This window comes from Cylas formicarius, unplaced genomic scaffold, assembly GCF_029955315.1.
Source record: "Cylas formicarius isolate icCylForm1 unplaced genomic scaffold, icCylForm1.1 PGA_scaffold_10__41_contigs__length_53128322, whole genome shotgun sequence".
In the NCBI taxonomy this organism is placed as follows: Eukaryota; Metazoa; Arthropoda; class Insecta; order Coleoptera; family Brentidae; genus Cylas; species Cylas formicarius.
This window is the reverse complement of record NW_026844214.1, coordinates 25,335,837-25,354,500: the sequence shown is the minus strand read 5'-3', so window position 1 is coordinate 25,354,500 and position 18,664 is coordinate 25,335,837. Positions and strand designations below refer to the sequence as shown.

At 33.8% G+C, this 18,664-nt stretch overlaps 1 protein-coding gene across 7 annotated transcripts in view; it reads left to right on the top strand.

Annotated features, from left to right (window-relative positions):
* The window catches only part of LOC132708011 (MATH and LRR domain-containing protein PFE0570w-like), a 33,253-nt gene continuing 14,589 nt past the window's right edge, over window positions 1-18,664 (top strand). For 2 of the 7 annotated variants that reach the window (XM_060680082.1, XM_060680081.1), the window contains exons 1-4: window positions 1-124; window positions 187-410; window positions 2,834-5,826; window positions 6,045-8,925. In XM_060680082.1, coding sequence (XP_060536065.1) covers window positions 209-410; window positions 2,834-5,826; window positions 6,045-8,925 — 6,076 coding nt within the window. In that variant the 5' untranslated portion in view covers window positions 1-124; window positions 187-208. Of the gene's footprint in view, window positions 125-186; window positions 411-2,833; window positions 5,827-6,044; window positions 8,946-18,664 lie in introns of all 7 variants that reach the window. The other 5 variants (XM_060680087.1, XM_060680086.1, XM_060680085.1 and 2 more) reach the window with 4 other exon arrangements.

Sequence of the window (18,664 nt, the reverse complement as noted above, 5' to 3'; positions counted from 1 at the left end):
CAAACCGATGCTAAGGGTTCGTTATTTTCGCGTCTAGACAGAAAATCGTTTTAGTTCTTTCTTGGCGCATTGAACTGCCCATTGCTGCTCACTAGGTTAATTGTGAATTGAGAGTTAAAAAGAGGTATTTTAAAAATGTTACAAAAATTATGTAAAAATGTTTTGTTTTTTTTATTCTAATCATAGATCTATTTTTTGACCAAACAAAATGGAGACTTCAAGTTCGGTGACTTCCACTAATTCCATTGGAGGCATGGTTGTAAAACGGGTGAGCGTTCCGATAGGTTTGGAGGAAGTAATGGAGGGTTTGGCCAAGGAGGTGTTGCTGAAGAAGCCGAAGGATTTATACCGTTTTGCTTACGAATATTTTTCAAGTTTACTGCGACTGAGACGGGAGAACAAATTTGAAGGTATGATCTTTGGAAAACGTAAACAGATAAGCAATTTAGCTGCTCCATCTTGACAGGCAGCGTCGAAATAGCTTTTTATAAATACCACAAACTTAATAAGACAACGGAGTCGCACCTGGCAAAGTCTAGCTATAGTACGTGATTAATACGATTTGCCAGCATGATTTAAAAATTACAGGGAGCTGAAATATTTTTGTCTAAAAAAAGTTTAACAAAGTAACAAATAATTTGCAACTACATATATTCTTCACATTATGACAATAAAGAATTGATGTTAAAACTTAACCAAAACTAACAGAATATAAACAAAATAAACTAATTTTCAAAAACAACACAAAAACTAGCAAATATTCTTCCTTACCTCAACAAAATTAAATCTACCTTACCTACCGAATATAAAAATTATCGTCATCGGCATAAATAATTTACAAATTTTCCGGATTCCAGGAGCAGTTGTGCAGTTAAGTCACTTATAGTGACGAAATAAAAACTGGCAAACAAAATTTCTGGGTCAATTAACGACATCCTAGATCAACTAGATGAACTAGATAAATAGTCATGCTATCACGTAACTGCAGAATTGCAGTGGCTGGACTGGCTGGGCGTCTTCGAAGCTTAACTGAAACTGACTTGCATTCTACTCTGTACCTGCTTATATAGAGTTCGACGAGGGGAGCTAAAGGAGGCCATAAACATTGTCTCGGACGACTGATTCCCATATCAGTGAAATTTTGAATCTAAAGAAGGGCCACAGTAGCAAGTGTGGGGTTGCTGGAAAGAGAAGATATTAGGTGGGTTCAATGATTAGGTGATTCGGGTTGAGATAGATTTACAACTCGTTAAACAAAGGAGTTGATATTTGGGTCAGATGATGATGTGACAAGGCATTGACGTATCGGTCTGTAGATAAACCGAATGACCCAATGTTAGGTCTGATTTTCTATTAATAAGAATATCTAATGGGAGATTATTATTAGTTTTTAATCCAATGGTAAAACATATGTTATGGTGTATTCTTGACCATGAGGCCAAATAACAAATGTATCATCAACGTAGGCGTTTTCATATTTTTGGTTATCCATGCAGAGTGTCGAGAGATTTATTCTCAAAAGCTTGCATAAATATATTTGCGATGACTGTTGACATTGGAGAATGCATAGCTGCTCCTGATATTTGTTCATATATTTGACCACTATAAGAAAAATATCTTAATTTTTCATTCTCAATTAAGACGAGAAGGTTTGCTTCCAGATTCTCGGATTTTAATATATCTGAAATGATATTGATAATTTCATTAATAGGAGCTTTAGTAAGGAGGAACTTTACGTCGAAACTAACTTGAATATCGTTTGGATCTGATATTTTTGATGGTTCAATGAAGTGAAAGGAATTAACTATCAGTTTTCCCTGTTGTGGTTTTAATATAGAAGCTAGATATTGTTCGAGAGAATGGGTTGGAGATGTAATGGTGCTAACCATAGGTCGAAGGGGTTAATCCTGGTTTGTGAATTCTAAAGAGTCCATAGAAATAAGAAATTTTAGAGTCATAAGGGGAGATTTTCTATGGATTCTTAAAGAGAAGCAGCTTTAGTGGCAGATTTAATCCAATATGGGAAGCGGAGACAATATTCATATATCTGCTTTAGCTCAGCCCCCTCAAACAGTATATAAGCAGGTACAGAGTAGAATGCAAATTAGTTTCGGTTAAGCTCTGAAGAAGCCAATAGGATCATTGGCGAAAATGCAGCAAGTTAATTTATCAAAGTGATTCCACGGGCTATTGTAATACTATTTACAAATATTCTGGACTCCTCGTGCGCCAGTTGATAAATCAAACTTGTGTGTCGTATTTTTTAAAGTTTTTAAATTTAATATTGTCTAATCTAGTTGACCATTGAATTAAAATTTGTAACATGTATTACAAAAAACACAAACCGCATTAATGGAAAGAGGCTTAAAAATTTCTGAATACAAAACGACTGTTATTTTTCTTCTTTTTTTTTTCAATAATTAATATAATAATAAACAATATAACATTAAAAACAACTATAAGAGTTATACATATTTTTGATATGCTCTTCATAAACTCAATTGTATTATTCAAAAATATTCAGGGCGACACATTGTTTGGTTTATTTCTCAAAAATAATTGAAAACCTGCCTGTATGCCACCTAATTGATACATAAAAAACGGTAACAAAAATGCAGCTATGAAAATTCTCTTTGCCACAGCTTTTGTTTCTCGAAAAACCGCATGTCTCTGTTATTTTTAATAAGCGAGATACCTCGTAGCATTTCAGTGACACCGTACAGTTAGACGAGCATTTCCCTCTGACATTAGTGCGAGATATTTAATAATAAACACTAAATTATTAAATTTACTGATTAAAACACATGTATTGAGTTAACAAATTTATTTACAGCAAAACCGGTGCAGACTGTACAATCAGCCGTCCGGCTGGAAAACTCACACAAACCAACTGCCATTACCCGTAGGCAAACACGACTGTTTTCTCGTCAACTCAGCGTAAGAGAAATGAGGTTGCCTGGAGATTGGAAATCGACCGACAAAGAGACGACTAAAAGGCAACAGGCGAACAGTTCAAGTCCAAGACGATCTGAAACTGGAATTGATGCTATAAATAGGCGTATAGCCACTCGCGAAAAGCGTCAATCAAAAGCCAAATCCGAATCTTCTCTTCATAGGAACAAAAAGGAAAAGCGACAAACGGATGTGGGCTCAAATATTCCATATAAAGAGTCGCAATCCAGTGGTACACGGACACTGAGCAAGGAGCGTGCTCAAAAAAGCTTAAACGTACTGCAGAAAAACGAAATCAATCATAGAAGCTTGCACAAAAAGGGCGTAAATGGTTCGGTTCCCGGACCAAAAAAAGTAGAACTTGGAAAAGTAATCCAAAATCGAGTTTACGTGCCCAAGAACGAGAATAATGGTATGCTTGGAAATAAAATTGAGAAAAACATCGAAGTAGACTCCACGAGGGCAGTTAAACCGACCGCCCCAGACTTAGTTGGGACGTTAGTTAGTAAGCAGACTTTGCAAGATGATATAAATCATCCAATCGAAGACGATATTGATCCTGGGCAACCAAATATAATTAATGAAAATGCGATATTAAAAATCGAACCGAAATCAGAAACGGTAAACAAAGTCAAAAGTCCAGATGAAGATAACAAGGATCTTGTATCGGGCGACGAAGTAATTACCAATGAAGAGATTCAGAACGCTCAAGACGGATACGTCACCAATGAAGAACCAAATTTTGCTCCCTCTGATTCTCAACAGTTCGACGAGAAACCTCCCATTGCCGACACCTGTGGAGAGCACTTAAGCGGCGCGGGTACAGATACGACGACCAATCACGAAAAAAGCAATAAACATGAAGTTATAATTTCTTTGAATAATAAGCAAACAGAAGAAGAAACAAAACAAGGAATCAGCGAGTCTATTAATGCCCCTGCAATAGAAGTTGACATTCCTTTAGCAAATAAGCATGTAGAAAATGAGGAAACAGATAACAGAGCGAATATAAAAGAACCTAAATCGTCCTGCGAAGAAAACAATTCAGATGGGAACGACGAAATCAAAGAACGTGAATTTGCTACGCTCAATACTAATGGCGCAACTGGCACGGCAAAAGAACAGAAATTAACAACTGGGCATATTTCAAACGCCGAACAAATCCATCTCGAGATACGTAACAATAATGAAAACGTTGAATTTAATGATAGCGGAGAAACCAATCAAAGACGAAGTGAAACCATACCACCTTCCAGTCGCCAAGACGTGATTACCAATAAGCAGGATGCAATAAACTTATCGTCGAATGACAATGTCGCAATAATAGAAAACGGTAAGAATGCTCACGAAGAAGATGCTGAACAACCAACAACAAGAACTAACAGGACACCCGAAGGTTCAAAACAGAGTTTGTCGAAAATTTTAGTTGGAAAAGGTATTTTGGTAAACAATGACCCTGATAGCTCCAAAGCGGATGAAATCTTGTCAGTTAAACCATTGGAAGATTCTGCGGAAATTAAGTTGCTTAAGGACACAAAAAAATATGAAATTGCAGGTGCAGACCGCAATTCTATTTTGAAAGATGGTGAATGGGACACGAAATTCCATGCCGGGGATATTATTCGCAACAGTGAATTGGCTCAGCTATCCTTAGAAAATTCTATTTCCAATGTTGATTCCTCAGGTACCCCAAACGAAAGTTCGGCAAGGCAATTGCCACATGGAAAATGCTCCACCAGCGATGCAACAGATGCTTCTGAGAAAATGTATTCTCCAGTAGAGCTAACGGGATCTGTAGATATGCATATTATCAGAGAAAACTCTGATAACAACAACAATGCCAGTGACTTAAAGATACGAGAGGAAACGAATTTTGATGAAACAGAATTTGCCCATAATATCGATAATAACAAGACGGGGTCAAAATCATCGTCTATTGTTGTGTCACCTCATTTAGAAAAAAACCTGTTGATTAAGGATAATTTCATTAACGATCACGTCAAGGAAGTTGAACCTCGCGATTTAAAAAAGTCTGTGTTAAATAGTAAAGAAGATCCAGAAATAAAAGTCGATAAACCGGACGATATTATTCAACAAGAGCATTCTGTGAAAATACCTCAACAGGATATTAAAGTGGATACTAGAGTGCTAGTCACATCTGAACATTTCGATACAAATAATCACGAATCTATTGTTCAAGGCGATCAAAACGATGAAAATACAATCGAGTCTAATATTTTGCAACATACCCAAGCAGGCACCGGTGTAAGTGCAAGCGAAACAATGCCTAAAAATAATGAGAAAACTGAAAACGAAGGAAAAGAAAATATCACATCAGGGACAGAGCAAAGGAAAAATCATAACGCTGATATTGTTAACCTTGATGACAAAGGCAAACATACAATAAGTTCCTTTATCTTGAGCGAACAAAGAAACGTTTTTAAGGGCACGAATGATCAAGGTATAAAAACGATTCAAAAGGCTAGTAAAGATGATGGATTGAAACCTGGCATTCATACCATTGTTGTTGCTTTGCAAGAAGATCTCTTGATAGCAAAACGGATTTTGTCAGGAATTGATTTATCCAATAGTCATGACCTCGTAGTAAAAAGTTACAATGACCTTGTTGAACAACACATGTCCGTTGACAATGCTATAGTAAAAGAAAAAGAGATCACTAAAGAATATGAACGGCGGCGCAATGGGCACCAACTTACGTTCGAAGATGCAGTTTCGATCATTCAAAAAAGCTGGAAAGGCTTCCTTATGAGGAAGCAAGTGCAGAATTCAGCTTTAGTTATTGCAAAAAACGCTTCGGTCATAAAAATTCAAGCTTTGTGGAGAGGCCACAGAGCTAGGAATTATGCTAAAAAGGTAAGCATTTAAATGTCTGCTTTTCGAAAAGTCTCCTGGTTGTTTTTCGGTGTAATAAAATAAGGATCAGATCATCAATGCGAATACTTACATAAAAATAGAAGCAATAAACAAATCATCATTTTAAAGTTCAAACGAAACGTTTCATGTTGATTCCTCATTTATGCACAATCATTCATCCTCTTGTTTGGTAGTTTGTTTATTATTTCTATTTTTAGCTTAAGCAAGACTATAGAGAAGGTAAGATCGCATTCAAAGGGGTCATCTTGCTTCAGGCTCAAGTTAGAGGTTTTTTAGAAAGAAGGCGCTTTGAAAAGCTCAAAAAGAATGGTCAGCATAATTCAGCAACTTTATCCAATACAGAAGAAAAGGCAAAAACATGTTTGGATAGCAAGAAAACACATTCCGTCACAAGTGAAAACAATTACGGAAGTTTGGAAAAATCCCAAGCTAGTCGTGACTCCAACGGGCTAATTGAAGTAGAAATCAAAGATTTAGATTCGACTCTTAATAAGGACAAGGAGTCGTCCGAGAAACTTCCTGATGTGTCCGATTCACTGGTGAAGCAAGTTGTTGCTGAAAATGTTAAAGTTAAAACACAAGAAGTAAAACGTCACGAATCTGATGCTGACATTTTTCAAAAAAATGATACAGTAGCACACGATAGAGATTTGCACAACTATGACGTTAATTTTACTGGTACTAATATGAAAGAAAATAATGTAACATCTGAAAATGATTTTAAAAAGACGCTGAAAACAAAAGAGGAAGATTTGGAGGCAACTAAAAATTCTCGAATTGAAGACAGAATTGAAAATATTTCCGAACACGCACAGCTTTACGAATCCTCTGATTTAAATGAAGCAAATCTAGACGAAATAGAGAAACGCGTCAACGAAGCTAACTCTTCTTTCGACACAGGAAACCTAATTCTGCATACAGAGAAAAAACAAGTACTTCAAAATGAAAGTGCCGCTCGAGAAGTACAAAATAGTACTCAAACTCCAGCCGAATCTGAAGATCCGCATCAAAATATTAAATTAATTACAGGTAAAAATAGTGACACTGTAATAACTGATATTGCACCAAAAGAAGAAATCTTAACGCACAGCGAGAGTAGTACTGAAAACGGCCTAGATAAAATTTGTCAGCATTCGAATAACATAGGTTTAGAATGTTCGGAAGTTGACTTATCCCAAACTCATAATATAAAAGAGAATAATAATGCAGAAACAATTGGCGATGAAGCAATGGAAGGAATTTTAGTAACAGACAAAACTCGCTCTCAGGATAATAATATAGATAGCAACACGGAACATACATTATATAAACAAGATTCAAGCGTGGACCATGATAATGAGAAATCTAATAAGATTGTTTTAGAGGATAAGGGACTAACAAAATTGTCTCATAATGCGTCCAAAACAAAAGAAGCTGAAGATGTTATCGTTGAAAACAAGATCAAAAGCTTGTACCGACAGGTATCTAAAACTAATATTGATAATAATAAAAATAATAATTCCAACGTTTTTTCAAATCCAGAAGGATTAAGTGAAGTTTTAGATGGTAAACTTAATATAGAAAACGAAACTAAGGAACGTAAAGTTCCTTCTGTAGATAAATCGATTAACAAGATAAAAAATTTAAACCAACAAGAATCAAATATTCTTTCAATCCACGAAAGGTTAAATGAATTTTCCCAAGAAACATCCGAAGTAAAAAACGAAACTGCCGAAGAAGCTTTTCAAAAAATCAGTGAGACAAAAGATAACCAAGAATCAAAAAATAAAAAAGTTCTCTCAAAGACTGAAGAATTAAGTCAAATTAATCAGGATACGCCTGATATAAAGAAGGAACTTGCAAAAAACGAATACAAAGCTCTTTATGCTACAGTTAAATCAAATTCAAGCGAACAAGAAAATGTGGTACAAGCTAAAGACGCTTTGGCAGATAATGGCGTGGACATTGGCAAGACCTATGCTTATGAAAAGTCAGGATTAAATATTGATAAGATAAATCCTCCAGAAGAACAGAAATCAAATATCAAGGCAATTATTAGGAACGAATGTGCAACTAATTCGAACATTGAAGGGTTAATTCAAAGAACAGTTGAGACAGATGAAAAAGTGATTACTATCGATAATAATAAGACAAATAATATACCTACTATCAACGATGATGAGAAGATAAACCATGAACCAACTAACAGTTGCGGTGCTGCACCAGAAAGAAGAAGGAAAAGTGTTGACAACATTTTAGATATCGTTAATGATGATAATGTTATCAATAAAGATCAAAAAGTTGAGGAGGGTCAAGACAGTTCTGAAGAAATCAATGCTGCTTCGAAGTGTGAATATGAAAGTAATCTCGACGAAAAGCAAGGATCAAGTGGCAATATTAGTGGTGTTGAGGATGTGATGAGCACGTCATTGAAATTTTTGAAACAGAGTGACGCTTTAGATGAACACGTGGGTCTAATCGATCAGGTGCAAAACCAGATTTTGGACCAGATATCTGGAAAAATTTCGCAAACGGGCGATAAGTTCGACATTGAGGAATTGAGGAAAGAATTGCAGGAAGCAGCATCGTTGTATAAGTCAGATCAGCTAAGCCACTTAGATAACGATGACCAATACAAATTGGTGCAATATATAACTAGTTTTAATAAGGAGTTGGATTCCAAATACGACAATGTATCGAAGCGAAGCCCATTAAGAAATTTGCCTGATATAGAAGAGGAAGAAGTCGAGCCTAAAAAAGGTTCGGCTCTGGAAAATCACGGCACCAATGCCGTTTTCAAGTCAAATAGTCTTGATTGCGACAAGGTGCAGCTACCTGCGAAAGTAATTCGTAAAAGTAAGACTGTTCACAATTTGTTTCCAAATCAAGTTGTTGATTATTCAGTTAAAGTACAATCAAACTACGAGTTGGACGGGAATGACAAGTCGACTGGAGTTTCCGTATCTAGTGAGACTCAGTCGCGTTCGCAGAAGTTCGAAGATGGAAGCGTTTCCATCCAACGAGCGAGTCGGGAAGAATACATCGGAGAAGGGTTGTCGGTGGAAAGCGGTAATCAAACAGCAATCGCAGAGAGCCCAGGTCAAGTATTTGTTATAATTGTAAGTGAATCTCACGGTTTTATAAATAGCACGTAATATAGATGTAAATGTGTGAAACGAGTGCCGATTTTTCTATGGTTTGCTACTTTTTCGGGTAACAAAAGGTGCCACAAACAGAATTTTCATATCCATATTGATTTTTAAAAGACGGGATGTTTTTGGAAGCTTCGATACTCAGATTCTTTTCTATCTTCAACTATTTTTGAGAAATAAACTAAACTTTTTTTTTTAAATGGGTTACGCTGTATATTTTTGGAGAATACGACTGAGTGGGTTACAAGCAAAAATATATAATAATTAATATAATAATTAATGGGTGTTTTTAATACTAACCCTAATATTTAAGTTTTGAAAAAAAATTTTTTTGTTATTTGGTCATGGTGATGACAGATTATAGAAAAATTTCCACTTAAATTAACACTTCTCCTAATTTTTATTTAAGATAGAGCCCTAATATAATAAAAGTAGATATTAGTGATTAAAAAATTAAAATAAAAAAAATGAACTTAAACTTAAATTAAATTGTTTTTGTTTATGTGAATAACAATTACAATAGTTAATTTGGTGTTGTGGGTCACGCGATGAAATTTATATGGCTTCAATTTGTGTTTGAACACGTGATTAATTCCGACAGAATATAATACGTTTCTGCGACTGGTGGTATTACATTAATTTCATCAATCTCCTTGTTTTCCTTATTGTAAACATTGGGCCTAACTTTACAAACTGATCTATTTTTAATTAAATTTGATTTTAATCTTAAGAACATTCTTTTAACCGGCTTACTTCTTTCTGCATATCTATAAGTAATAGAAAAATAAATTGACTAGAAGAAACTACAATAATGCAAACCTGTTAAAATGCGCTTTTAAATCTTCATCTGCATTTTCGATACACTGAATATAACAAACTAGTATGTCGTACCTTTCAAAATTTTCAAATTTAATGGCTGCCATAGCTGGTTTTGATCTTTTAATTAGATACAAAAAATACAAACCCCGGTATTTTGACAGAAACTCAAGAATTTCTGAATATGAGAGGACTTTGATATTTTGTTTTTCAAATAACGTGTCGTGGCCAACTAAAAAAACTAAATATTACGCTTAATATTAAGAACAACCATAAGAGTTGAATATATTTTCGAGAATCTCTTGACAAGTTCGATCGTATTATCAAAAATATACAGGGTGGCCCATTTACAAATTATATTTTTAGTTTATTGTCCAAAATAATTGAAGATAGAAAAAAATCTGAGCATGCCACTAAATTCTGCGTAATAAATTGTAACAAACCCACTTTTTTCTTTTGTAATAAACTTTAGAATAACGGAGATACGAGAGATTCCCAAAAAATTAAAAGGATTATCAAAATTCTGTTTCTGGCATCTTTCGTTTCTTGAAAAAGTAGCACAGTGTTAAGAAAACTGAATCCCTCTAACTTTACTAATAACTAATAATCATCGAAAAATGGGGACCCAGTATTTTTTGCTATCCGTCTTTCTCTAGAGGAGCCTGGTTTTGTGACATTTATTCCAGTTTTCGTCGTGGAAAACGAATTTGATTTTTTAAAAAACTTTATTCAAGCGAGATGACAAAAAGCTGGCGATGTGGTTCGCACCATGGTTTTATATAAACAAATTGCTGACACTTTGGGAAACTAGTAATATAATATGTATAGGAACCTCTATTCAGCGGTTTACAATATTAAAACATTTAAAACTCCTCCGCCCTTAGATGAAAGCACGGGTACAACAAGTGCTTTCAGTTTAAATAATAATATTCTCTTCCTATTTATTAATTTTAGGTAACTTTTTAAATGGAAAACATCTATATAACAAATAAATCAAAATCATTATAATTATTAGGTACAACAAAATTGTCCAAACACTAGTTCTTGTAGAATATATAGGTAATGACATCTTTCCAAGGTTTTCTTTTGCTTCGTTCATTTGAATTTGTAGCTCCTTTATTTCCTTTAGGTTGATCGTGTCCAGTGTGAGTTCTGGTGGATCGAAGATTGTTTTCTGCTTGTGTAGTAGCGAGAGATTCACTTCCGATAGACGAGTATCATCAAATCTCAATCGATTAGGGGTATAGGTCCTTAGTTCAGTTTTTGGGGATCCAAATTATTGTACAGTGTTAATGTCGTCATTACATTGTACTGTTGCTATTGTCATCTTAGGTGTCACAACAATCCATTTTCCATTTTGGATTTTAAAAATTTTTATTTCTTGAAGTTGGATTTTAATTGGTTTACAGTTTGTCACATTGGTCTTGTGAGTTATTATTTCGGCTGAGCAAGGAGGGTGGTCCTTCATATAGGTAATATATATATTTTTACACATGAACTCATTTTTTAATAGTTTTACGCATTCAGAGTCCATAAATGAGTACATATTTCCACTCAATGCAAGGTATGGTTTGATCGGTATATTGACGTAATATTGCAGTTCTTGTTCACTATTAACTGGTAGCGGATACAACTGGTAATATTGATAAATTTCTGATTCTACTAGTGGTAGTTCCAAAATAAATGTTATTATTAATCCTCTAGAGTAGCTTTTTATTTCTATAATTTTTTCAAAATTTTATATATTTTCGATAGATAACTCGAACGGCAGTTGATTTTCCTTTAATTCTTTTTTAATGTTTTTAATTTCTTCGGATAGTTCAGACGGATCAATTATCGAATTATGTAAAGTGTTTAATTTAGCAAAGCTGATTGCGGTTTCGATTTTCTCAAAAATGTTATATATTGAATTGTACATAAAGGTAATTTGATTCATTACTACATGTATTTGGAAATACCCATAGTCGTTCGTTTGTTCAACGCTTATCTTTTTGATTATTTGATCAATTTGTAATATTTTGGATTTAAGGATGAGTTGGTTATGAGAAATATTGGATATCAAATTTTTAAATGAGTTGGGTGGGGAGAAATGGTTAGAGGTTATTTTTGCGGTACCTAGTTTATAAGGAAGGATTCCTGGATAGTTGTTCAGGTTGTGGATTTTTACTTCGTTTGCTCCGATGTTTGCGAGCCATCTGGAACAATGTTCATTATTTTAGTTTCGTTAACGTGAGTTATTTCTCTTTTATTTGTTTTTGGGTTTTCTATTTCAATTTTATTATTATCTAAGATTTTTGTTAATATGAATGGTAAGGAAAATTTTTTATTTAATTTACCTTTTCGACTTTCTATGCGCTTATACACCGTTGCGCCAATTTTTAATTCTACTGGAGTTTTGTTTTTATTAATTTTATCGATCGTTTTTTGTTTTTTTAAAAGGGAATCGTTATGTACTTTTTCGTAAAGAAGCTTAGTATTTGTTTGATGGTTATTTACATATTCACAATATATTTGAGAAGGGATTAGGTTCATATGGTCACGTGTATCAGTGTGTCCTAATGTCAATTCGAAAGGCGTAAAATTACTATTTGAGTGTATAGTACTGTTATATGCAATGATCGCATAGGGCATAAGTGAAATAATATCGGAATTTTTATGTATTTCCTTCAATAGGCGTAAGTGTTCGATGAGGGTTGAGTAAAAACGTTCGATAGGTGAATTGTATTCGTGGTGACTCGGCGTTGTGAACTGGATTTTAATTTTATGTATTTTTAATAAAGAATCTAGAACGTAATTTTTAAATTCTGTTCCGTTGTCAGAAACAATTTGTTTTGGTATTCTATAGAATGAGAAGAAATGTACTAATTATTGGCATGCTGAAATCTTCTTCGAGTGTTTTTGAAATTTCATTTGAGTCTAATTTATTCGGATCAAAATCGTTGTCTAGAAATTTGTTAATATCAAGATCAATATCTCCAGGATTATTATAAATAGAGTCGGTTTCTAAAGCATTTAATTTTATTCGTGACAAGGCGTCCGCATTTGTGTTTTGTTTGCCATTTTTATAAAGAATTTCGTAGTCAAATTCTTCTAGTTTAAGTCTCCATCTCATAAGTTTTGAATTTGGTTCTTTTAGATTAAACAACCAGACTAATGGAAAAGATACGATCTAAAATATTTACAGGCCAATACTATGGCAAGTAATTCTTTTTATGTTGTAGAGTATTTTCGTTCGGTGTCATTAAGTGTGCGACACTCGTATGCGACTGGGTTATCGTTTGGCGGTGTGCCTTGTGATAATACGGCACCTAATGCGTAATTTGATGCGTCTGTAGTTAACACGAATTGTTTCGAAAAATCTGGATATTTTAATAAATTCGGGGCTGTGTTCTACTTTAGATTTTTTCTTTAGACATAAGGTCATTGGTTTTGTGATTTTAGCAAAATCTTTAATGAATCTTCTGTAGTATCCTGCCAAACCTAGAAATGACTTAATTTCCTTTTGTGTTTGGGGGAGAGGAACATTTGTTACTGCTTTTATCTTGTCAGGATTTGGACTAACGCCTTCTTTAGTGATTTTATGACCTAAATACGCTACTTTATGTAGAAATTCTGATTTATCTAATTGAATTTTAAAGTTTGCCTCCCTTAGTCTCGGAAAAATTTTTCTTAATCGATCAATGTGTTCCTGTAGTGATGTGGAAAAAATTATAATATCATCTAAATATGCTAAACAGATTTCGTTTCGGAAGCCTCTTAACACATTATTCATGACACGTTGGAACGTCGAGGGTGAGTTTTTCAATCCGAAAGGCATGCGTTTAAATTCGAAAAGTCCAGTACCAGGCTGTCTTTGGGATGTCATCGGGATGCATTTCTATCTGATGAAAACCGTTAGCTAGATCCAGAGTTGAAAAATACTGAGCTTTACCGAGTTTATCAAGAATATCTGAAATATTAGGCAAGGGAAATTTATCATCAATTGTTTTTTCATTAAGTTTCCGGTAATCTATGACAACGCGCCATTTACTTTTATTTGATGCATCTAATTTTTTTGGTACGATCCATATAGGACTACTTCACGGGGAATGTGAGGGTTGGATTATATTATTTTTTAGCATTTCGTCTATTTGTCTATTTACTTCGGCTTCACGCATTTCAGGATAACGGTAATTTTTTGTGTAAACGAGAGTTTCGTCAGTTAGATTAATTTTGTGTTTAATTTGATTTGTGAAAGATAATGGCACTTTATCGCAATAAAATATATCTCGATATTCGTAACATAACTTCCTAATTGCTTTATATTCTTCTTTATTACAGTGATTCAGTCTTAAATTTTTTAGATTTTCCTTTTGCAGATTGTCGAAATTACTCATTGAATGTTCGATTAAATTTTGATCGTTATCTTCTATTTTTGAATAAAATTAGTTTCACATTCATTTATTAATTCAATTTCTAGAGGTTTAATAAATTGTATACTAACGGAATTTTCAGATGTGTTAGTAATAGTTGTTAACGCAAACGAATCGACAATTTTTACGAAAGCTTCGGGCATTTCAGCATTTATAATTTTTTTATATTTTAAGATTCCTATACCATTTTGTTCTGTCACGGGTATTTTAACTTTATGTGTTATTCTTGGTTGAATAATAATTTCATCGAATTTAAATTTGGATTCGTCAAAATTTTTATTTATTTTTGGATCCGCTGGGGTGGTTTTAATATTATGTTGGTAATACAGTGGAATTATTACATTTGGTGTTTCCAATGTAGACTCGCTAATATTTATTTTTGATTTTATTTGTTTCAAAAGATCTACTCCTATAAGTCCATCGAATTTTGGGAAAAAGTTAAAAAGATAGAATTTATGTTGTTGATCAGGGCAATTAAAAGAAGGAAATAATGGTATTGTCATTACTTCATTATGAACAGATGTTGCATGAGCTGACATTACTGAAAAATTTTCAATATTTATAAAGTCTGGGTAATATTTGTAAGCTAACTGTGGATTTATAAAACTTTTGGCGCTACCTGTATCTAATAGAAATTGAGCGTCATATATTGAAGTGTAGTTTTGGGGAAAATTTTGCGTTAAGTTTGGTTGCTCGTATTCGGAGTTTCCTGAAAATTTCCGTCCTGTTCATTATAACAGTACTTATTTTCGTCTAATTGATATATTTGATCGGAAAATTCTAGGTTGGGATATTCGTGATAATAAAAATCATAAAGATTTTCACTTTCAAAATTTGATATTTCGTTGTTTGAATTAGCTTGGGGGGTTGTGGATTGATTGTCCATCTCTTTTGCTAGATAGTAATTTTTATTTTTTTGAATTTGATTTATACGGGTATTGCCTGATGAAGTATCCATAGGTTCCGGTTTGTCAAATTTTGAGGTTGGATTTTGGTTATATTGATTAAACATCGGTCTTGCAATTGAATGCATAGGTCTTTGCATAAATGGGTAAGGTCTTGGATTAAATTGATGTCTTTGGATCATCGGGTTATTTCTTTGAATATTCGGGAAGTTTTGACTTTGATTATTTTGAAAATTTGGTCTTGGAATATTCTGAAAATAAGGTCTTATTTGGAAATTATTTTGAAATCTCGGGGGATTAAAATTATTAAAACTTGGTCGAATTGTTGGCGGTTGAAATGAGCTGGTAAAATTTTGTGAAGCTAATGGGTAATTAATTGGGTATTGGCCTAATAGAGGGTTTGGTTTATTTTGCATTGCAACAGGTGTAGTTTTGGTTGAAATATCAACACGATTTTTATAAGCGATAAAATTTTCTTCTTCTAACGAGAACGAAATGGCTTCTTCGAGAGATTTTGGATTTCTTAAACGTACAACTAACTGCATAAGGTAATTAAGACCGTTTATAAATGTTTTTAAAATCAGATCTTCAAATTGGATAATTTTTAGAGTTTTTGTATTGATATCTTCGCATGTAGAGTTAATTTTTGAAAATAAAACACTACGGGCATCTTGCAAGCGTAAACCAAAATTATGCGCACTTTCACTACTATTGGGTTTCATTGAAATTATATCCTATAAAAGACAATCAACTGATCTTTGATCGGAGAACGTTGCCAGAACGGCTGTTTTAATTTTTAACCAACTATCGGGTTCAGAACGAGAAGCTATTAAATCAGCTGCTCTACCAATTAATTTACTAATTATTGTATCGATTAAACAAACATTTATTGAAGCATTTGGGTTATTTACATTTTGATGATTAGTTAGAAAATTTTCGCAGATTCTAATAAAACGATTTATTTGTTTGGGATTGCCGTCGAAATGAGGGATGTTATCCGCTTGGTACCTAACTAATTGAAGATTCACCGTGTCCGGCTTTGAGTTTAAATTAATGTCAGAATCGGAATCGGAATCAGATGATGTATTAAAATTATCGACTGAAGCTACTCTAGGTTTTAACTCTAACGTTTCAAAACGAGAAATTAATCTTTCCAGCTTGAATCAGAAAAATATTTACAAAAGAAAAACTTACAGTAACAGTAAGAGTAAGAGAATGACGATTTTCATTCCTGGTTGTCTCGTTTTCTTAATCTAGTTTTCCAATAGGATGAGCGATGCTTGTCTCTTCCCTGGGCTACGTATGAAATTCGGACGGTTTTTGTTCCTTATTTCGCACCAATAGGGTTGTGGACGATGCTTGTTCCTTCCCCTGGTCAATGGAGCACTCTGCACCCACTTGAACAATTTTTTGTGTTGTTCGGATTTCGCGAATAAACTCTTGAGGGAGACCAAACATTGTCGATTTTTGAATGCTTGTTTCACGGAATTCTACGGACTGCGCCAGTTTTAGTCGTGGAAAACGAATTTGATTTTTTAAAAAACTTTATTCAAGCGAGATGACAAAAAGCTGGCGATGTGGTTCGCACCGTGGTTCTATATAAACAAATTGCTGACACTTTGGGAAACTAGTAATATAATATGTATGGGAACCTCTATTCAGCGGTTTACAATATTAAAGCATTTATAACTTTCCGAACGTTTTTATCGCGTTTTTTAAACAAAATTATTTGCCTTTTATAAAAATATATTTAATGACCCAGATTATCGCTGTCTCAATTAATTGAAAATCGCGTACTATGTGCAGTGATATCACTACTAAAAAATTAGTTTAGTATATTTCAAACATTATATTATCATATAAAATTATTATACAGGGTATTTCATAAGTATCTCACAGCGCCTTACTTCTTTATTTTAAATCGGTATATTACTTCATTTTTAGATGTTTTGAAAAAATTTTACGCCAACAATGTTCAACTAATAAAATACAAGCATTTCTTAACGTTGTCATAGCAAATTGAGTATTTTTATGAAAATTTTTTCCGATTGGGGTACCCTGAATGGTATTTCAGCGGATATTTCTTGACATAGTAAAACGTAATAACACGAAACTTTATAAAATGTCAAGAGTCGACAATCAAACAATTTATTTTGTTAAACTTTTGTACTATTTGAGAGAGACGGAGACCCGATTTTTAGTTGATATTTTTCGTCCTGTCTCTCCCGTATATTTATGGAATGCTTCTGGTGTTTCAACCGAAATTTCGTTTTTGAGGGCTTGCAGATGTGAGTGCTGGTATTAACATTGCATGTCTTAAAAACTTTTGAAATGTGTCAGGTAATGATTTGAATGTAAGCAAGGACTGCAATGACAAGTGTGAGTTTTTTTTGGAAGGTTGTGGTAATAGTATATCATGCAACAAGTGCGGTAAACGGAATTTGACTCACGAGTTTAATAAACGAGTGACATAAAAAGTTTACTGAACGTGTTGCATATTATACTTTTTCTACGACCGTTAGTTTTAGTTTCACAAAACAATACGAATAAATTTACTAACATGACCTTCAGAATTGACAATTGTCAAAATTCAAGACGTGGGAAATATCTACGAAAACATCCGAATGCTCCTGCACTTGTCTCATAATATCTCGGAAATGTCCGAGTAGCTCGGACCAGTGGGAAACGAAACTGACATGGTAAAGTGACGCTTCGCGCACGCTAGATCGGTGTGTGATTAGGTATTTTACAAACAGGAGTAGAAAAGGTGTATTTTGCAGTGAGACCCAATATCTTTAATGGAGAAATTATTTGAAATAAGTACAGATGTTAATTGTTAAGAAAATCTTGGAGGAATAGCTGTTCCTGATATTTGTTCAATATATTCCAGAAAAGCATTTTTCAATTAATATGAGAAGATTTGATTTCAGATTCTCGGATTTTAATATATCTGAAGAGGGACTCTATTTCGAAATTAACCAGAATATTGTTTGTATCTAATGTAATGGTTTGTAATTTTTCAATTAAATGAAATGAATTAAGTACGAAACAGTTTTCCTTGTAAAGGGTTTTAATATAGAAGCTAAATATTTTGCTAAACAATAGGTGCTAACAGAAGGTCGACAGGGTAACCGCGGTTTGTAAACCTTAGTGAGTCGGTAGAACAAGGAATTCTGAAGTCATGAGGGGTGAGAGATTTTTTCACGTATTCTAATATGGAAGAAGCTTTTATAGCAGATTTAAAGTTACATTATGGGAATGTCGTAGGATCTTTTTTAAGTTGACGATAGGATTCGTTTGTAAGAAACGTCAGTAAGTTCGATCTATCAACAACTGACGCAAGAGGAATGTAGAATAAGTTTAACAATAACATAACTGCGGGAGCAACATTTTCGGTGGTCATTATTTTTGGGCGCAAATAACAACTTCTGACACTCCGCATTGTCCAGTTTACGTTCACTACATCAGATTTTCGCGCCAACGAAGAAAACAACTATTATTACGCTGGTTAGAACGATGTGAAGATTTTAGTAATTTTTTGATGAGCAGTTTT